Source organism: Oryctolagus cuniculus, chromosome 13 (genome assembly GCF_051225735.1).
Source record: "Oryctolagus cuniculus isolate XC-2025 breed Fujian yellow rabbit chromosome 13, ASM5122573v1, whole genome shotgun sequence".
Taxonomy (NCBI): Eukaryota; Metazoa; Chordata; class Mammalia; order Lagomorpha; family Leporidae; genus Oryctolagus; species Oryctolagus cuniculus.
Window position 1 is genome coordinate 96,821,433 of NC_142879.1, and position 20,522 is coordinate 96,841,954.

At 41.8% G+C, this 20,522-nt stretch overlaps 1 protein-coding gene across 2 annotated transcripts in view; it reads left to right on the top strand.

Annotated features, from left to right (window-relative positions):
• Nucleotides 1-20,522, top strand: part of ADARB2 (adenosine deaminase RNA specific B2 (inactive)) — a 561,341-nt gene that overhangs the window by 356,840 nt on the left and 183,979 nt on the right. The window contains exon 2 of one of the 2 annotated variants that reach the window (XM_051832432.3): nucleotides 20,129-20,215. The exons of the other annotated variant lie outside the window; for it this stretch is intronic. Coding sequence (XP_051688392.3) covers nucleotides 20,129-20,215 — 87 coding nt within the window. The remainder of the gene's footprint in view (nucleotides 1-20,128; nucleotides 20,216-20,522) is intronic. 2 annotated transcript variants of the gene reach the window in all.

The window sequence follows — 20,522 nt, forward strand, 5'->3', positions numbered from 1 at the left end:
AAACAATATGGACAAGGTTTTTGGATAAATTAAAGAGAACATTTCATTGCTGGACAGATGAGTCTTCTGGGTCTTCAGGAGTACTGCTGTGTGAGATGAGGGTGTTTGGGTCTAATAAATGAGTTATTAGCCAGCACCGCGGCTCAATAGGTTAATCCTCCACCTAGCGGCATCGGCACACTGGGTTCTAGTCCCGGTCGGGGCACCGGATTCTGTCCTGGTTGCCCCTCTTCCAGGCCAGCTCTCTGCTGTGGCCAGGGAGTGCAGTGCAGGATGGCCCAAGTGCTTGGGCCCTGCACCCCATGGGAGACCAGGAGAAGCACCTGGCTCCTGCCTTCGGATCAGTGCGGTGCGCAGGCTGCAGCGCGCCGGCCGCAGCGGCCTTTGGAGGGTGAACCAACGGCAAAGGAAGACCTTTCTCTCTGTCTCTCTCTCTCTCACTGTCCATTCTGCCTGTAAAAAAATAAAATAAAATAAAATAAATGGGTTACAAGGAAGGGAGTGCTGGTGTGGTGAAATCACAGAAGAGCTGCAGCTCTCTGGTGTCAGGTGCCATGGCTTACAATGACTTCCTTCTCTCTTTTGCCATGGTGTTCCTTGAGATGTGATCACAGGTGTGAGATTAAATCCAGCCTGACCAGGTTCCCCTGTTCTGGAACAGAAGTTGGGATAAGGAACAAGGCAATTTGTGTCTCAGGACATGCGTAAGCAGGAAGCCAGCAGTCCAGCCCTGAAGTCTGAGCTTCCCAGCTTTATGTCTAAGTAGTAAAAATTGCTTGCTTATGTTATTTCATACACATGCAGAGACAAGCTCTTCTCCCCGAATGTAAACTTGGCCTTTCTGATGTGAGGCACTCAACCAGTGCAGAGTTCAGTGTGGGATTCACTCGAGGAGCATAGGAAGGCACAAAAGTCTCTCCTGCATCTATCCCAATACCTGATGTTCCACCACCAAAACTTCATGTATGTTAACTGATGGTTCCTTGTTCTATATGAAATATCTCAAGGAAAGAAGTCGCAAGTTAACATGTTTTGCATTGTCATGCCTTTAGGAAAAGCAGAGTAGGTTAACCTGGAACGCGGCATTGGGGAGTTCATGGAGAACAACCCTCGTGTGAACTCTGCAAGGCAGTGAGTGCAGAGAGCTTCACTGGGGAAGGGTCATCACAGACCTGGAGAAAGTAGGAGGGACCAAGGCGCTTATTTGATTTGTTCACCATCTTGTACAAATGGAAAGACTAGATGTCTTGAACAGCACGTATTGCTTAAAAAAATTCTGAGTACCTGCGCCATGCCAGGCAATGTCCTAAACACTAAGGATACAGCAGCAATAGCTCAGGCAGTCTGCCCCCAAGAAGCGTGCATTCCCATTGGGAGAGATGGACATTTAACATACAAGCAACATATATAGCACAAGAGGTGGTAGTGAAGACAATGGAGAAAATAAGGCAGGAATGGGAAATTCTGGGCTGTATTCTTAGATCCTGGGGCACGGTAAGTTCCTGATAAATCGTTCAGCGAGTGAATGATGGGATGAATGAATGATAGGCTGTTTCGGTCGTCAGTTAAATATCTCACACTCTTTGGAGACGGCCTTGAAAATTGACAGGCATGGCAGGTGAGGAACAGAGGACTGGGGAAAGGAACAAGGGCACCCCATACCCTGCAGGCTGTAGGTTTGTCACTCAGTGTGCACCCATCTTGGGTGGGTGGCCACATACACTGAACTGCAAACAGTGGCTTTGATCTGGCAGCCCTGCTCTGGGTAGCCTTGGGAAGCACAGTTCATCAGTGCTCACTTGACCTGAGACTGGCTGCATGAATCAACAAGCCTGCTAGGGAAGTTAAAAATAATAAATATCCTCTCCATACATTAGCCCAGAGCTCAATCCTAAGGAAAGTAATTAAAGACAGACTTGCAAAGTCAAGTACAAACACGTTGACCTAGTCTCTGAACAATTATGTATATGATAATTGTTCCATTCTCAGTTATTAGAGTATCTGATCTATATAAGAGAAGTGAAATTAGCCAACTTTGTTACAGTGATGAGGAAGAACAAGAACTTAGTGCTGACAACCAGACTAAAGTCATTGGAGGACATAATGACCTGCTAGCAGGTTTTCATAATATCCTACTTGTACTTTTCAAATGAGCTCAGTTCAATAGTTTAATAAAATTATGTTAGAAAATTAATAAAAAGATATGCTAGAACTGAAATGCAAGTGTCAACAATATCTACAGAAACCCTAGGAAGTTGAAGAGAGAATTATTGTGTCCTGTGAGATACAAAGGAACTTTAAAATCTTCGTGGAACATGCACAGCATCTTTTAACTTCATTTTTATGAACTTTCTGAAGTGTCCTCACACACTGAGATGAATCAGACTTAATCATATAAAACTGATCGCTGCCAAAGTGTAGCAGGTATATGTTGTATACTGGATACCAAGGTGCATTTCTCACTCATCGTAATTAATCCTCACAACAACTCTAGGATACAGATGACGGCAGTGGCGATGGTGACAGTGATGGGCAAATTGAGATTCAGGGAGGTCAGGCAAATGGGCAGGACATTGCAGCTTGTATACGTATTGGAACCCAGAACCACTTGAGCTTGCCAGTGAAGCCTGTGCCTCTGTCCTCATAGCGGGGACAGCCGAGCTGGGAACTCAAACACAGAGGAAATCATTGGCTATCCTGGGGCCACATAGAGGCAGGCAAGTGCGAGGTGTGCTTGTCAAGCTTTAGGGGAAATCAGAGGATGGGGTGCCAAATAGAGGAAAGACCTCGGATGTGCTACACTCTTCCTACTGTCTTCCCAAACAACTACTCAGCCCATTATAGAGACCTTCAATGAGGTCTATTTGGGATCATCAAAAAGTCTCAGAAATTGAACATGTAACAGAGATGGCCAAGGTCACTCACTCACTCAAGGTGAGACCTAAAGTCAGAAAGGACTCCTTGCGCTTGAAGAATGAAAGGTTCTGCACAGGAAGAGTTACTTCCTCCAAGTGTGCTCCTCGCCTTCAGAATTCCTTCATCCACGTGTTCTTCTTAGAAGTCTGTGTAGTGTTCTCCACACAATGCAATTCTCATCACCACAATCCCTTCTCCAGACACTTAGACGATTCCCTGGGGTCCTCAGGGTTAGTCCTCAGCAGCATTGTGTAGCAGATGGAGACCTTCAGGGCCTGACCTTGTTTCTTCTCTGGCTGCTGTCCACTTCAGAATCCCCTACTCCAGCCATAATAACCCACACGTGATTACCAGAGGCTCTCTTCTCTCTCTTACCTCCTGCACCTGTGTACATTCTCTGATAAATGTAATTTGGGAAACAAATTAAAGAAGATTTTGGTAAACAGAAAACAGGAGAGCATTGCAAAATCTCAGATGAGAACTAATGTGCCAGTAGCAGTGGTGTGGATCTAGAAGCTACCAGCTAGAGAAATGGGTAATCCATTTAACATGTGAAGTAAGGAAAAGAAGTGAAAAGTGATTCAAGTATTTCTAGTTTGGACCCTGGATGGCTGATATTAAATGGGTCAGAGAAATACTGGACATGCTAGAGATACTCATGCAGATTTGAACAGATGGACTCAAAAATGCCCAAAAAATAATCAGGTAAAATGTGTTGTAGGAAGTGAGGAATTTGGCTTTAGAATCATAAGAATGGAAGATCCAAAAGTGCAATGGCCTTCAGGGGACCTGCTTGAAAATGAACAAATGAGAGCTTTGTTCTTAAGTAGGGTGACCTGATACTTTATCTTCCAAAGTAGGACATCCTTACGAGTAGAAGGGAATGCCTTTAATGATTGCACAGGACAATGGAACAAATGGGGACAGAGCAGGCCATGCTGGGACACAGAGTACTTTGTTCACAGAGTGTTTACTGGATTAAGCAGGACAAGGTGACAAATATGTTATGACGGTTCTGCTCTCTACAACCTTAATGTCATTACAAAAAGCACAGCCCAAGAGTCACACCCAAGTGAGGAAACATGGGCTCCACACAATAGAAAAAGACAGTGTGCACATTCAAGAAATGTTCCAAACAACATTCACGAGGGCCACCATCCAAAACAGTGAGTAGCATGCTCCGGAACACAGATGCAGGTCCCACACCTTCCTGGACTTGGCCTGTGCAGCAGTGTTGTGTGAGGAACTGCAGAGCAGGAAGGGTAGTGAAGAGGCAGGTGATGGATGTGGTTCATAATCTGAGTTCTATGCTGTGATAGCTTGTGTATAAGACAACCATATTTCAGAGATACTAATGTACAATGCAAGGCTCCAGAAGCCTGGTGGACTGCCAAGTCTGTGAATGTACACTCAGGAAACTCCCTGTTCACTGGCACAAGTCATGATTTAGGGTTGAAGTTTCTAGCAGAGGAAAGGCAGCAGTGGTCTGGCCAGAGAAAGCGAATTAGAGCAAACCTTTTTATAAAGTGGAAATGTTATGGAAAATCGTGAAGTGAAAGAGCTTTTGGTGTGACACGTCTCCAAAGAAAAAGTGGGAAGGAAGGCCAGTGGGTATTGAGAAAGGAAGATGCAGAACTCACAAAGAATCAGCAATATTGAAGATGGACTTTGAGAGAAACACACATGGAGCAAGAAATGCAAAACCAGTGTGGGATGAACACTTACAGTGCAAAATGTTATATTTCTCATGAAAGTTAATTCTAGCCCTCAGAGTACCTATGTGGATCTACAAGGTAAAGTTTTAGATATGAGAAATACCAGCTTCAAGTGATTAACTTGAATAGAATAATTTCTGACCAAAATCAAAGTCCAGTCTTCACTAGTAGGCTTTCTCATGCACCCACTTGTCCTCAGAACCAAGTGAGCAATGAAAACTCTTAATCCCAACCCCCAAATCCTTTACAATTTAATCTATCATTAAAGCCCTTGACCACCTGCTATCTCTGACCAAGAGCTCCTTCAGCTCCAGCAAATGATCCCCGACAGAAAATAGCCACTTATGATGGCAGCTATGGTGTTTTAATCCATTTTCTGTTGCTATAACAAAATATCCAAGGCAGAGTAATTTATAAAGGATAGAAATGCATTTATCTCATAGTTCTGGAACATCCAAGATCATGATGCTGACATTTGCTGGGCATCTGGTAAGGGTCTTCTTTTATTAATATTTATTTTATTTATTTGAAAAGCTGAATTACAGAGAGAGGAGACTCAGACCAAAAGACAGAGAGAGAGAGAGAGAGAGAGAGAGAGAGAGAGAGATCTTTCATCTGCTGGTTCCCAAATGGCCACAACGGCCACAATGGCTGGGCCTGGCTGAAGCCAGGAAAATAGAACTCCATCCAGGTCTCCCACATTGGTGGTCAGGTCCCAGGTACTCTGGCCATCTTCTATTCCTTTCCCAGGCACATTAGCAGGGAGCTTATTCAGAAGTGGAGCAGCCATGTCTTGAACTGGTGCCTGTATGGGATAGGCATAACTTGTTGTGCCACAACACTGACCTCAGATGAGAATCATCTTGTTGCATCACAACAAGGCAGAGGAAATCACATGGCAAGACAGAGCAAGCATGCCAGAGAGAGAGAGAGAGAGAGAGCTCATCCTAAGCCACCCATTCATCTATTAATCCATGAGTAAATTAATCCATTCATGGAAGCAGCACTCTCGTGATCCAGTCGCATCCTAAAGATCCCACCTGTCAAATACCATGGACATACGACTTTGAGAATTAAGTTTCTAACATTTGGAATTTGGAGTTGGGGGTGGGGGTGGGGGATAGGGGAAACACTTTCAAACTACAGTACGTCGTCCCAGCCAAGCCAGCACATCTAAAGCTGTTCCTTCAGGCTTAAGCATTTTGGAACTCACATGAACTCTGTCCCAGGCCTAGAGGAGAACCAACAAACAGGGAGCATAAAGTAGGGGGACATCCTAGCCTGGGGCATTTCTTGCAGCTCACATGAAAATAAGAAAAGACATAGTTTCTGTGGACATGAGTGCCGTAAGCACACAGCTGTGTGTGGGTTTCTGTGTGCGGGTTGGTTGGCGCATGGATACGCCGTTAAATAAAGTAAAAACTTGGATTTTTTTTTCCAATGTGAGAAATACATTGCAGCTGTGTTAAAAACTTTCATAATTGCCTTTGCGATTCCAGAAGGCGGTTGCTGCCATCAACAGAGGAGCTGCCAGCCAAGTGCTCTGCAGGCTGCAGATCCAGGTGTAACTGGAAGTGTAACTCTGGAGAGCACCCACTTTGTTGGTTGTAATGGAAAGAAAATCCTCCACAGGAGCTGCTTTCTTTCTAGTCTGGTTGTCGGGGCCTGAAAGACTCCACCAGCATTGCAGCTGGGCCCTGGCCTCTCTCCTCGCCAGACCATCCCTCACTTGCATGCTGCACCACATCCACACAATCACATCCAGTGTGGATGGCCGTTAGGCCAGACCCCCAAAACCAGGAGTTGCCAGCATGGCCTTTATCCCAGCAGTGCAGCCAGGGAACCTGCAGTAGCACTCTCCCCTTCACACTTCAGTGAGGATGCTGAGCTGACATGGAGAACATGATGTCACACACAATTTCTCTACGCAACCATTCCCAAACGGAGCATAAAAAATGAGGAGTGTGTTTAGAACATTGCAAATCCACAGAATGCCTTGGCAGATGTTCAGAAAGCTGAGTCTCCTCTAGTGAAGTGTGAACCCACACCTTTAGATGTTCTCCCAATTTAGATAGACTCCCTTCCAAAGATGTACCTTCCCTCGTCAATCATTTGTCAGACCATCTGTTTCTGTGCCCACCACTCACATCTGGAGGAGCACATAGAACAATCTGGTGTGCCTTTGCTTGTGTTTAGGAGTTTTTTTTTTTCTATTTCCAAAAATAAATAACGTTTGGTGAAAAGTGGTATGTACATCAGACCCAGAGTATCTGCATGGTCTTTGGGACGGCTCGCAGCACTGCCATCATTTTCTGCTTAAAACCCACACAAGGATGTGTCCAGTATTAACACACAAATATCCTGGTGCCTTGGCTTGGAGTGGAAGATACCCAGGGGACAACAATATACCTTAGAGATCAAAATACGAGAAAGGGACAATGGCCTTAAAGGAGCCCTGAATTTTGCCAGGTAACTAAGTGAGAGCCATGCTTCTAGCTCCTACGAATTAGAGGTTGTATTTTCACCTGCACCATTACTAGTTACTCTCATCACTACCAGAAGCTTATAGCAACTTCCACACAGAAATTACTTACTTGCTATGAACTTGGGAAATTTGAGAAGGAATTTACTTATGTATTACCTGATTTCCCATTGAGTCTTTTTTTTTTTGTTATTTTTTTTAACTTTTATTTAATGAATATAAATTTCCAAAGTACAGCTTATGGATTACAATGGCTCCCCCCTCCATAACTTCCCTCCCATCCGCAACCCTCCCTTTTCCCTCTCCCTCCCCCCTTCCATTCACATCAAGATTCATTTTCAATTCCCATTGAGTCTTTGAAGGATAGAAAAGGCTTCCACTGGTCCATTCACTTTCAGCTCCTTCACAAGAGGACAGACAGGGAAAAATGACTGGAAAAGCTCACTGAGGGGCCAGGGTCCCAGGGCCAAAGCAGTATCTACTGGTTTGAGGGAGCCTCACTCATAAAGTTGGTGTCACTAGTCCCTGGACAGTTTCAGCTGGGTACGCAGAATCTTGTTTGAAAGTTGCCTGAGCTAGTTTTTGTTGGAAACAGTGCCTTAAAATACACATTCCTGGAAATCTGCAAGATAAATTCTTCGCCTTTACTCCAAAATGCTGTGCTCTTTCTCCTGCCTGGATGTAGGCTAATGATTTTCTTGCTTCCCGGGGTAGCCCACCTGTTTGTGTCCAGATAGGAGCAGCCTCCACTTCAAGGCATACCTGGATCAATTAGAATATACAGTTATGAAAGAAAGTGGGCCAAGCTTGAGGGAGGCCATCTGTCACAGTGTATTTGTGCAAAAAGAAAACATAAGAAGGAAACTCACACAAAAGGCTGAAATGTTGTAGCCCAAGGGCACCGACAGAGTTCTGTGGAACCCAACTGTCAGCCTGCTTTCTCTAGTTATGTAATTGTTCAAGATAGCTGCACTAGATGTGGAAATACATGTGGCCTACCAAAGGGTAGGACGAAAGTCTGAACTCTCACTCTCACTTTTAGAAATGAGGACAGAACCAAAGCATTCCACTTGTGCATTTTTACAAATAACCCATACTATGAAATTGTCTCTTTTAGCAGGCAGAGTATAAGACCAAATTCTTAGATATTTTAGTACTCACCATTTTTATTAAAATTTCTGGCAAACTAATTACATCCCATGAAAGGAGTTTCCAAATTACTGATGTTCCCATGCACTGAAATTTCTTGGAAATTTTTCTATATATTTGGTAAAAGTTGTTTATCAACAAAGCAGTGTCTGTATCCACAAAGTAGGCTTAGACAATTTAATCTTTTGGCAGTCTCTCAAATCACCCTTGTGGGTAAACTGAGTCCACAGGTGTTAGGAAGGCATGTGTGGCACGTAATTCTGGCCTGAGCTTGGGGTTTTCTAGAATTCTCCTTCCACGGCGCACCTGTGCACTTGCCCTTTGTTTTCTCACAGGCAGTTGTCTTGATATAAACCTGAAGCTGGCTCCAAAGGGCTTCATCTTTGAGGTTGTGACTTTTTTTGTTGTAGCGTCTAAGCTTTCTTAATATTGTTGAACTTTCACATCCATTAGAAATAAACTAAGTTCTGGGGCATGAGTGAATATATCACGTATTATTCCCTAGTAGACACCTCACTTGCTATCTATCATCCTCAACCTTCTTTTTGATGAATCAAATAACTTATTTCATCATCTAGTTTCCCTTTTCTTTGTGTTTTAAGTTTTTTTTAATTTTTAAAGATTTATTTATCTGAAAGGCAGAGTTCAGAGAGAGAGAGGGGAAGAGATACAGAAAGAGAGAGAGAGAGAGAGGAAGAGAGAGAGATCTTCCGTCCACTCGTTCACTCCCCCCAGATGGCTGCCATGGCTGAAGCCAGGAGCTAGGAGCTCCATCTGGGTCTTGCACATGGCTGGCAGGGGCCCAAGCCCTTGAACCATCTTCTGTTGCTTTCTCAGCACATTAGCAGGGAACTGGATTGGAAGTGGAGCAGCTGGGGCTCAAACTGGCAGTCATATAGAACAAAGTTGTTTTAGGCAACAGCTTAACGGGCTGCACCACAGTGCCCGCCCCTCTCCCCTTTTTAGTTAAACAATTCTTTGAGATTTTCTTTGCATAATTTATTTCCTTTTCTGGGTATTTTTCCTTAGCATAATGTTTTAAGATGCACTCACATCATAATATATATAAATACTTTGATCGTTTTGCTTTATTTTATCTTACTGAATAGTATTCCACTATACAAATGTAGCACAATTCATTTATCTTTTCTTCTATTGATGGGCATTTGGTGGAGGGAAGTGGGGAAAAGGATATTTGCAGTTTTCAACCACAATGAACAAAGTTTCATTTTCCTTGTACAGGTCTTTTTGTGAATATGTGTTTTATTTACCTTGAGTAAATAAAAAAAGTGCAATTGTTAAAACTTAAGTTAGGTGGACAGCTGTTTCTCAGTATCCAAATGGGATTGGTTCTTGTTCCTCACTCAACCCATAAGCATTACAACACGTTGTCATTTAGTTCCCTTAGCTAATGGTGTTTTAGTGAAATTTGAATATATATTCTGTCATTTTCACCATAGTTGCCCTGTATGTAAGGCATCCTCTCTCTCTAGCTACTTTGAAATTTTTCTTTATCTCTTTTCGTTCTTAGCAAGTTGACCTGATGCATTGTATATTTTCTTTAGGTTTTCTGTACTTATAACTGAATGGCCTACTTGAATCTGTGCTTCTAGACAAATTTGAAACTTTTTAAAATTTATATAAAGGGAAGAAATTTCATGTATTTCACGTATATAATTTTTTTATTTTTTTATTGTTTGGAAGACAGCATTGCAGAAAGAGGAGGATAGAGAGATGTCTTCCATCTGTTGGTACACTCCTCAAATGGTGCAACAGCCAGGACTGGGTTTGGCCAGAGCTAGGAGTCCAGAACTTCTTCTGGGTCTCCTACATGAGTGCAGGGGTCCAAGGACTTGGGCCATCTTCCATGCTTTCCCAGTGTATTAGCAGGGAGTTGGATGGGAAGTGGAGCAGCTGGATCTTGAAATGGTGCCCATATGGGATGCTGCCGTCACAGGCAGAGGCTTAACCTGCTATGCCACAACACGATCTCCCATATATACACTTTTGTTTTTTTTGTATGTTTGGGTTTGTTTTGTTTTGTTTTGTTTTGTTTGTTTTTATTTATTTGACAGAGTTAGACAGTGAGAGAGAGAGAGACAGAGAGACAGGTCTTCCTTCCGTTGGTTCACCCCCCAAATGGCCGCTACGGCTGAAGCTACACTGATCCGAAGCCAGGAGCCAGGTGCTTCCTCCTGGTCTCCCATGCGGGTGCAGGGGCCCAAGCACCTGGGCCATCTTCCACTGCCTTCCCAGGACACAACAGAGAGCTGGACTGGAAGAGGAGCAACCAAGACTAGAACACGGCACCCATATGGGATGCCAGCGCCACAGGCGAAGGATTAGCCAAGTGAGCCACGGCGCCAGTCCCCCCATATATACAGTTTTAAGAACATAATGAGGGTCCGGTGCTGTGGCATAGCAAGTAAAGCTGCTGCCTGCAGTCCCAGCATCCCGTATGGAAGGCAGTTCGAGTCCCAGCTGCTCCACTTCCTATCTAGCTCTCTGCTGTGGCGTGGGAAAGCAGTAGAAAATGGCCCAAGTCCTCCTCGGGCCCTTGCACCCTCTGGGAGACCTGGAAAAAGCTCCTGGCTCCTGGCTTCAGATCAGCGCAGCTCTGGCCGTTGTGGCTAATTGGGGGTGAACCAGCAGATGGAAGACCTCTCCCCCTCTCTCTTTCTGCCTCTCCTTCTCTCTGTGTAACTCTGACTTTCAAATAAATAAGTAAATCTTTAAAAAAAAAATAATGATACTTCCCACTCTATTGTCCCTCCCTTCCTTGTCCCACCTTCCCTTCTCCTTTCTGTCTTATTTTTCTTTTAATTTTTGCAATGACACACCTTCAATTTACTTTATAATAATAAGCTTAATCTTCCACTAAATAAAAAATTCAACAAATAGCAAGTAGAAAATCTACTATTTCTCAAGAGTATAGACAAGAGCTAAAAACAATAATCAAACTTACAATTTTGCTTGTGTACACTACTTTTTTGTACTCTATGTATTAGTTGCCACAAATCAAGGAAAATATATGATGTTTGTCTTTTTGTGAATGGCTTATTTCACTAAGAATAATAGTCTCTGGTTGCATCCATTTTGTTACAAAAGGCAAAATTTCATTGTTTTTTATGACTGAGTGGTATTCCATTGTGTATATTTACCATAATTTCTTTATCCAATCATCAGTGGATTCTGGGTTGATTCTATATCATAGCTTTTGTGAGTTGAGTTGCCGAAAACATGGGAGTACAGATCACCCTTTCATATGCTGATTTCATTTCCTTGTGTTAAGTTCCCAGCAGTGGGATGGCTGGGTCTTGTGGTAGCTCTGTTTTCAGATTTCTCAGGAATCTCCATATTGTATTCCATCGTGGTTGAGCTAGTTTACATGCTCCTGAGTGTTTCTCTCCACTACTTCTTGAACTCTACTTATACATATGCTAAACAGCTTCACATTGTCCAGCAGATCCCTGAGTCTCTCTTTGCACTATTTTTGTTTCTCCTTGTGACTCAGTGTGTGTAGCTTCTATTCACCTGCCTTTAAATGTATTTATCTTCTAAAATGACCAGTATTAGATTAAATTTTAATGAATTTTTCATTTCAAATATTACATTTTCCCTTGCGAATGTTCATGTTTTCACTTTATAGTTTCCATTTTCCTTCAGATTCCCCATCCATTTACTCATTATGCCCATATTTTCTTTGAAAATCTTAAAGATACCTATCACATCTAAAGGCTTCATGTGCCAGTTTCAACATCACTGCATCTTTTTACTTTGATTATATTTTCTCTGACTATATGCTGAATTTTGCAGTTTCTTCTAATGTCTAGTAATGTTGTTGTTGTTGTTACTATAATTATTATTACCATTATGTTATTAAGATTATTTGCTAGACATTGAGGATACATGTTGATGAGACCCTGGGTTTTATGCTCTTTTCTTCTGTCAGGCAGTTTGTTGCTGCTTACTCCAAGCTTGTTTTAAATCTTTGTTATGACACATTTGAAGTAGTCCTTTATCTAGTGTTAGATAATCTCAAGTTCTAAGACATGACCTTTCTAAGATCCTAACTGAATTCCAGCTTGTCAGTGAGGCATCTTCATTATACCTGATCCGAATGCCTACCTTTCAGTGCTGTGCAACCGCATGGGTTTTCACTCCATTTCACAAGCCCTCTTGCTCTCTGTCATAACTTACAGAATTCTCTCCAACTTGTGTGCAGCCCAACCTTAACCCAGACATCAGAGAGTGCCTCAGAAACTCCTGGGGCCTTGTCCTTCTGTGCACAACTTCCTTCTCCTTAAATTCTGGTCGCACCAGGGCCAGCCCTCTGATGTAGCAGATTAAGCCTCCCACCTGCAGCAGCGGCATCCCATGTGAGCACCAATTTGGGTCTTGGCTGCTCTTCTTCTGATCCAGTTCCCTGCTAATGCACCTGGGAAAGCAGCGGAAGATGGCACAAGTGCTTAGGCTCCTGCACCCATGTGGGAGGCTCAGAAGAAGCTGCTGGCTCCTGGCTTCAAATCAGCCCATCTCAGGTCATTGTGGCCATTTAGGGAGTGAACCAGTAGATGGAAGACCTTTCTCTCTGCCTCTCCCTCTCTCTGTCTGTAACTCTACCTCTCAAATAAATAAATATTGATTCTCTTCTTTTCATCCAAATAGGTCCAAAAGAAAAGGAAACCTGAAAAATTATTGTACCCCATTCTGCTCAGTGGTATCAAGTCATGTTCTGTGGATTTGGGTACAGCTATGTAGAGAACTGTGCTTTCTTTTCACATTGTGAGAGAGTTCTGAGTATGGTCTTTTCCTGGGTTTCCAGATAGCTCTGATAACTTTTGCTTATGAACACATTGTAGGGGATCACCTCTAGAGAAAACTCATATAGATACTCTACTAAATATTAAGCTGACTATTAATATAATTTTTTCTTGAGTCATAAATTATGCATGGGTGGACATGTGGTGTAACAGTTAAGACAACACTTGGGACATATACAGCCCATATCAAAGGGCCTAGGCTCTGCTCCCAGTCCCAGCTTCCTGATAATGTACACCCTGGGAGGCAGGAAGTGATGGTTCAAGTACTTGGATCCCTGTCACAGGGGAGACGCAAATCGAACTCCAGGCTCCCAACTTCAACCAAGTCCAGTCCTGGCTATAGCGGGCAACTGAGGAGTGAGCCACTAAATGGAAGATCTCTCTATCTGTCTCTCTGTTTCTGTCCAGGTCTGCCTCTAAAATTAAACTTTAAAATAAATTTTTTCGCTACACCATTCTTTTCATTTCATTCTGTGGTCCCAGAAACCAGGAAGGTGGTGTTCTCCTTGTTTTAAAAACATGATGGATGAAACATAGTGAAGTTAAAGCTAACAAAGGCAGATAGGGAAGAAAATCCAAGAAATTTTGGAGATGCTTCCAGAAGAAACCTCCACTGCAGAGGAAAGGTACAGAAGCATAAAGAGGTCCTTAAATAGCCTTTGCTCAAAGGGGAAGACACCCAGAGCCTGGGAGAACGGAACATGTTCATGGTCTTATAGATAATCCTGAACATATCGCTCAACCTTTCAACGTCTTAGCTTCTTTACCTGGAATAACTGCGTCAAGGAGAACGGCATTGTGCCTCTACTCATTGTACAGTATAACTAATAACCCAATAACCAAGTATCTTCAGCATGGCTACATGTTGTGATTTTTAGCAAAGAAATACATTCATGCTTACTACTTCAACCATAGTTTCTTAACACTTGATATTTTATGTCAAATATTTCTGGGGAGTAACTTATCCATGATATAGAATATACAATCCATGATAGAGAATACAAAATTGTCAGGATATTCATATTTCTTTTTCAGGGAAAATAATTTATAGTTCCCATCATATTTAAAGATAATCCTTTCTCCAGAATGTTAATCAGAAACAATAAGTGAACTATTAACTCAGAACATTTTAGTTTCTAAGCAGGCAATAAGGAAATCTTAAAATCCATGAAAGTTATTCCAGTAAGTACATGTGTTTGAGTCTTAATGACAGTATACTAGTTCCAAAATGGTAAAAATATCAGAAAAAAATAATAATCATTTTAGAAAAACTGTTTTGTAAATACCAGCTGTACCACATGATCTCATGTGGTTCCAGGAAAGGTCTTCTACACCCTGAAAATGCTTCCCCACATGCTTAAAAATACATAAAATCATTTCAACAAGGTCCAAAGCCATTTATTCTATAATGCATAATAAGGTTTAAAATGCAAATGTGCTGGAAAAGTTTAAGTAATGCATTAAAAAGGGCATCTTGTGGCATGACCAATGGTGATCAAAACTTTCCTGAAAATGACTCTTGATTTCAAAACCAGGGTCAGTCCAAATCTGTTGCATCTCTCTCAGGTTAATTCCCAATGGTTTCTCTTCAGATAACCTGGGCCTGAGCTGAGTAAACAAAGATATGAATGGCTGAGGTTCAAGGAGTGCCCAGGCTTCCCCTTCCAGACTTTCCCAGGACAAACATCTGGCCTATGGTTGACCTCCTTCCTCAGAGGGTCTGGGGAAGGCTGGGGAGGGGGTTGGGGGTGGGAAAGGTGTAGCCAGAAGTGTGGGGAATTCTAGAATCAGCTTCTCTCAGAATACCCAAAATGTCCAGAATTCAGTAAAAGTATGGCCTCTATTTTTTCATCAGAAACCCATATGAAATCAGATCTTCCAAAGGTAGTGACTATGAAAAACACAAAAAAAAATTTCATTAACTATTGGAGCTCCCCATATTGAACCACTTGAATATAGATGCCAAACTGGCAAATGGGTATAAAAGAAACTATGAAGACGTCAAATAACATTGATTGTAGTTTTCTTGATATAAAAATTGAATTACTCACTCTCTCCCCTTTTCTGAAGATGCAGTCTGTCCTTTCTGAGAAATAACTGTTTCTCATACAATCCCATCAAGTTTGCATGTACCAATGCCATCTCACTAGTGCAAGTGACCAATTTCAGTTCACAATGGATCACACTGATACGTCTAAGAGTCAAAGGGATCACACAAACAAGACTAGTGTCTGCAAATACTAACTGATAGAATAAAAAAGGGAGAGAATGATCCAACGTGGGAAGCGAGATACTCAGCAGACTCATAGAATGGCAGATGTCCTAAACAGCACTCTGGCCTCAGAATCAGCCCTTAAGGAATTTGGATCTGGCTGAAAAGCCCATGAGAGTATTTTAGGCATGGAAAGCCAAGACACTCTGGCAAAAAAAAAAAAAAAAAAAAAAAAAAAAAAAAAAAAACCACCTAAATGAAAGATCTCTGCGAGTGAGATCCCAGTAGAAAGAATGGGCCATCAAAGAAGGAGGTACCTTTCTCTGAAGGGAGGAGAGAACTTCAACTTTGACTATGACCTTGTCTAATAAGATTGAAGTTGGCAAACTCAAAAGGCTTCCATAGCCTGGGCAACTCATGACTAGAGCCTGGGGAGATTACTGACGCCATAAACAAGAGTTTCAAATTGTTAAGTCTACAACAGGAGTCACTGTGTACTTATTCATCATGTGGGATCTCTGTCCTTAATGTGTTGTCCAATGTGAATTAATGCTATAACTAGTACTGAAACAGTATTTTACACTTTATGTTCTGTGTGGGTGCAAACTGATGAAATCTTTACTTAATATATACTAAATTGATCTTCTGTATATAAAGATAATTGAAAATGAATCTTGATGTGAATGGAGTGGGAGAGGGAGAAGGAGATGGTAGGGGTGCGAGTGGGAAGGAAGTTATGGGGGGGGGCCATTGTAATCCATAAACTGTACTTTGGAAATTTATATTTACTAAATAAAAGTTAAAAAAATATAAAAAAGGAGTCAAAAACCATGAGTCTTCCATGCTCATGGATTGGAAGAATCAACATCATCAAAATGTCCATTCTCCCAAAAGCAATTTATAGATTCAATGCAATCCCAATCAAGATACCAAAGACATTCTTCGCAGATCTAGAAAAAATGATGCTGAAATTCATATGGAGGCACAAGAGACCTCGAATAGCTAAAGCAATCTTGTACAACAAAAACAAAGCCGGAGGCATCACAATACCAGACTTCAGGACATACTACAGGGCAGTTGTAATCAAAACAGCATGGTACTGGTACAGAAACAGATGGATAGACCAATGGAACAGAATTGAAACACCAGAAATCAATCCAAACATCTACAGCCAACTTATATTTGATCAAGGATCTAAAACTAATTCCTGGAGCAAGGACAGTCTATTCAATAAATGGTGCTGGGAAAACTGGATTTCCACATGCAGAAGCATGAAGCAAGACCCCTACCTTACACCTTACACAAAAATCCACTCAACGTGGATTAAAGACCTAAATCTACGTCCTGACACCATTAAGTTATTAGAGAACATTGGAGAAACCCTTCAAGATATTGGCACAGGCAAAGAATTTCTGGAAAAGACCCGGGAGGCACAGACAGTCAAAGCCAAAATCAACTATTGGGATTGCATCAAATTGAGAAGTTTCTGTACTGCTAAATGTTCTTTCATAGCAATAAATGTTAACAATTCTACTGTTGTTTTCCCTTTCATATGGTTTGATAAGGTTTAATTTGTTTAAACTGGCCCATGAAATTTAAAATCTGTGAGAAGTTGGTAGGGCATAACGAGAGATGCCAGATAAGACATAGAACATCTAGTTAAATTTGATTTGAGGCCATGTATCTACTTATTTATTTTAATTGTAAGACATTTAGTAAAAAAATAAAAATTACACATATTCCAGGTATAAAATGTAATGATTTGATATACATATACATTGTATATTAATTACCATAACCAAATTAATTAATACATCCTTCACCCCTCAAAGTTACCCTCTTGTTAATGTGTATGTGTGATGAAGACACTTAAAATCTACTCTCTTACCAAATTTCAAGTAGTTGATGCAATATTATTAACTATAATCACCATGTATATTAGATATCTAGAACTCATTAATCTTATAACTCAAAGTCCATACCTTTTGGCCAAACTGTTCCCATTTCATCCACTTCTCTACCCTCTGGAAACCACTGCTCTTCTTACTCTTTCTATGTTTAATTATTTTAGATTCCACACCTAGGTGAGCTTATACAGTAGTTGTCTCTCTGTGTCAGACTTCACATCACTTAGCATTATGTCTCTCGGTTTCCACTGTATTGTTACAAATGGCAGAATTCTCTTCTTTTCAACATTGAATAATACTCCATCGTACGTTTATGCTACATTTTGTTCAAGCACCCATCCATCAATAGGCAGTTGAGTGGCATCCACCTCTAGGCTACTGTGAACGATGCTGCTGGAAACATCGCTGTTCAACTATCTCTTTAGGTTCAAATATTTTGGGTATAGTCCTACAAGTGGAATTACTGGTTCCACAACAGATACCCCATCTTACACTTTCATCAGCAGGGCACCAGGGTTCTGATTTCTCCACACTCTCACTAGCGCTTGTTCTTTTCTGGGATTTGGTTGTTCTTGTTGTTGTTGTAAAAACTATCCTGAGGGGATGAAGTGGTAGCTCAGTGTGGTTTTGATTTCTATTTTCCTATTGACTGGTGCTGTTGAGTATCTCTTCATGCGCTCGCTTATTGGCCCTTGGCACATTCCTTAGAGAAGTGTATATCCCAGACCTTTGCCTTAAATTTCAGATAAGCAGTGAATGATGTTCTAGCATGAGTGTGTGTATATGTATATCTATATAGAGATATATCCCACAAAAGATGTGCAGTACATACACACACACACATATATAAAGATAACAAGACATAGATAGATACAGATATAGATACAGCTCTAGATCCCACAGAATATTGCAAATGTATATATGCTGAAAAAATTATTTATCCAAAACTAAATTTTAACTTAGTCCCTTGCATTTTCATTTGATAAATCTAGGAACACCAGAAAGTGAGAACTGTGATGGATCTAAAATAATCTCTATATATTTCACAATTCTGCTAAAAATGAGCCCTGAAACACTTTAGTGTATTTTTGTGGGTGTTTGGCTGGTAGTCCCGCTTTATTAAAAATTTGTAATTTCATTTTGAGATCCTCCAGACTAAATCATTTGAGCTTCACACTCTTTGTGTAACATTATTGAACTCCCTTAATGAAATTATAACTCAAGCAAGATATTTCATTCTCTTGTAGTAAATTAGCTTGGGCTGTGAGGGTTTGGGGAGAACCAGTATTTCCCTGGGTTTATTCCTCTTGTTTGGTAGAACGAAGAAGGAGCAGGCATTTTATATTTGAGTTATTTATTGTTCTCTTTGTGTGCACCTTATATTGTTGCCTGTCTCTACTGGAAACAACAGCTGTTAACAGGCTCCTGGATGAATTTCAATGTGAACTCCCCTGGCCTCTGGCTAAAGAGAAAACAGGCTCAGCCTCAAAAGAAAAAGAGCAAGTCTCAGACTGAGTCTGAACACCTAAAGGCTAACAGCGTATAAAACCAGGACTTAGCGTTTTCATGAGAAATCGCACTTAGATCGTCCTGGTACAGTAATGTAGACAGTTCTCTCCTCTCATGACAAGAACAGACAAGGAACGGTGTGACACAAACACAGAAACCTTACTAAAAACTCTGGCCCTCTGGGATCACCTGCCTCAGAAGGTGATGGAAAGTGACTGAGTGCTTGCTGGCCAGAGCTGGGGGCACCTTAAACAATAATGACATAAGAAATGGCTCTACTAGGACCGCAATGGATAAACAGGATAAGTAATAGTTTTTTAAAAAACAAACGTGATCAGGATCCATAATGGAGCATAATGAATGGTGAGACTGCAGGGGAATTGGCGAGCTGTGAAGAGGCTGGAATCTGGGACCTGAGGTGGGGTGGGAGGCTCCTTGCACTGTGTTTTTTGCAGGCTCTCTGCTAACTTCTACAGGTGAACAAACACTGTGAATTTCTGGGGTTTCACTGGATTGGAGGGAATCTCCAAAACAAGGGCATTTTCTTTTGGGTCCTTTTATTGAGTCATTTTTACTTCTCCCATTAGTGCTTGCAATCTACCCTTCTTTAATCTCCCGTTTAAGAAGGAATGGTAGAGACCATGATACGGGGTACAGGGGAGGGGAGGCATGTTTTGTTGGTCAGGGGAGGTATTTCCTAGTTTGGTTCATTTTCTCAACTATGCTGTGCTCAGAGCGTCTGGTATGCAAGATGCCAGAGTGACCTAGACATTGATTACCCAGCCACCAGTGCTGTAGGCAAAGAACAGCCTCTTGGATTCCACCCACACAGTCAACTATACTTCCTCATTGGCAGGAAGTCTTCTGCCTCCCATTGCCCCTAACTCTCCTCTTCATCAGCTCAAGCACCTCTTAGTGACTTGGCTGTAGCTTTGATAAGTGCTTTTCATTTCAGGCCCACACAGCAAATTCTATTAAGAAAACAAATAGTTTTTGTTTTATTTGTATAATTCTCTTCCAATTCCTGAGTTTTTCACTTACTTTGGTCCTCCCTGCGACGTGACCTTAATATATCAGGCTCTGCCCCACCCTGCATCTTGTAAGGAGATGCAAAGTTGTTACCCTGAAGAGCATTACTTGAAGTTTTGAGGGACATGGACCAAGGGGAGGGGAGATGCCAAAAAATAAGAGAAGAAAAACGGAAATCATAAAGTTTAAAGTTGACTGGAGAGAAGAATTTGACAAAACGCTGTCAGAAATTCAATAAACGACTGAGCCAGAATGAAGTAGCTGAAGCCAAAGTGACCTTTCCACCTCCCCTGTGCAACCTCTCTGTAAGAAGCACATATGAAAGCAGTGAGTTCTTCTGAAACTCGATGTCCAAAGCCCATTTCCTGTTCTTCTTTTCTTTGCAGACAAAGTAAGCATATTGTCCACCTTCCTCGCTCCCTTCAAGTACCTAAGTCCTGGCACCACAAACACGGAGGATGAAGACAATCTAAGTAAGCAGCACCCCTTCCCCAAAGGATGGCGATGCCCCCACTCCATATGTGGACAGGGTGTCTTCCACTGTTCCCCAAAACTGAGACCCTTGGGGTGTGGGGGAGGGGCTGCTGGTCTTCCTATCCTTGCCTAAAATCACATCCTCCCCAGCAGTTCTGTCCTCACCTGGTGACCCTTCGTCACCAGCACTCTCATTCTCACCTGTAATCCTATCCTCACCTGAAGTCCTATTCTTACCTCACCTGTAGTCGCAACCTGTGTGAAGTCCCATACTCATCTGCAGTACCATTCTCACCTGCTCGCCCA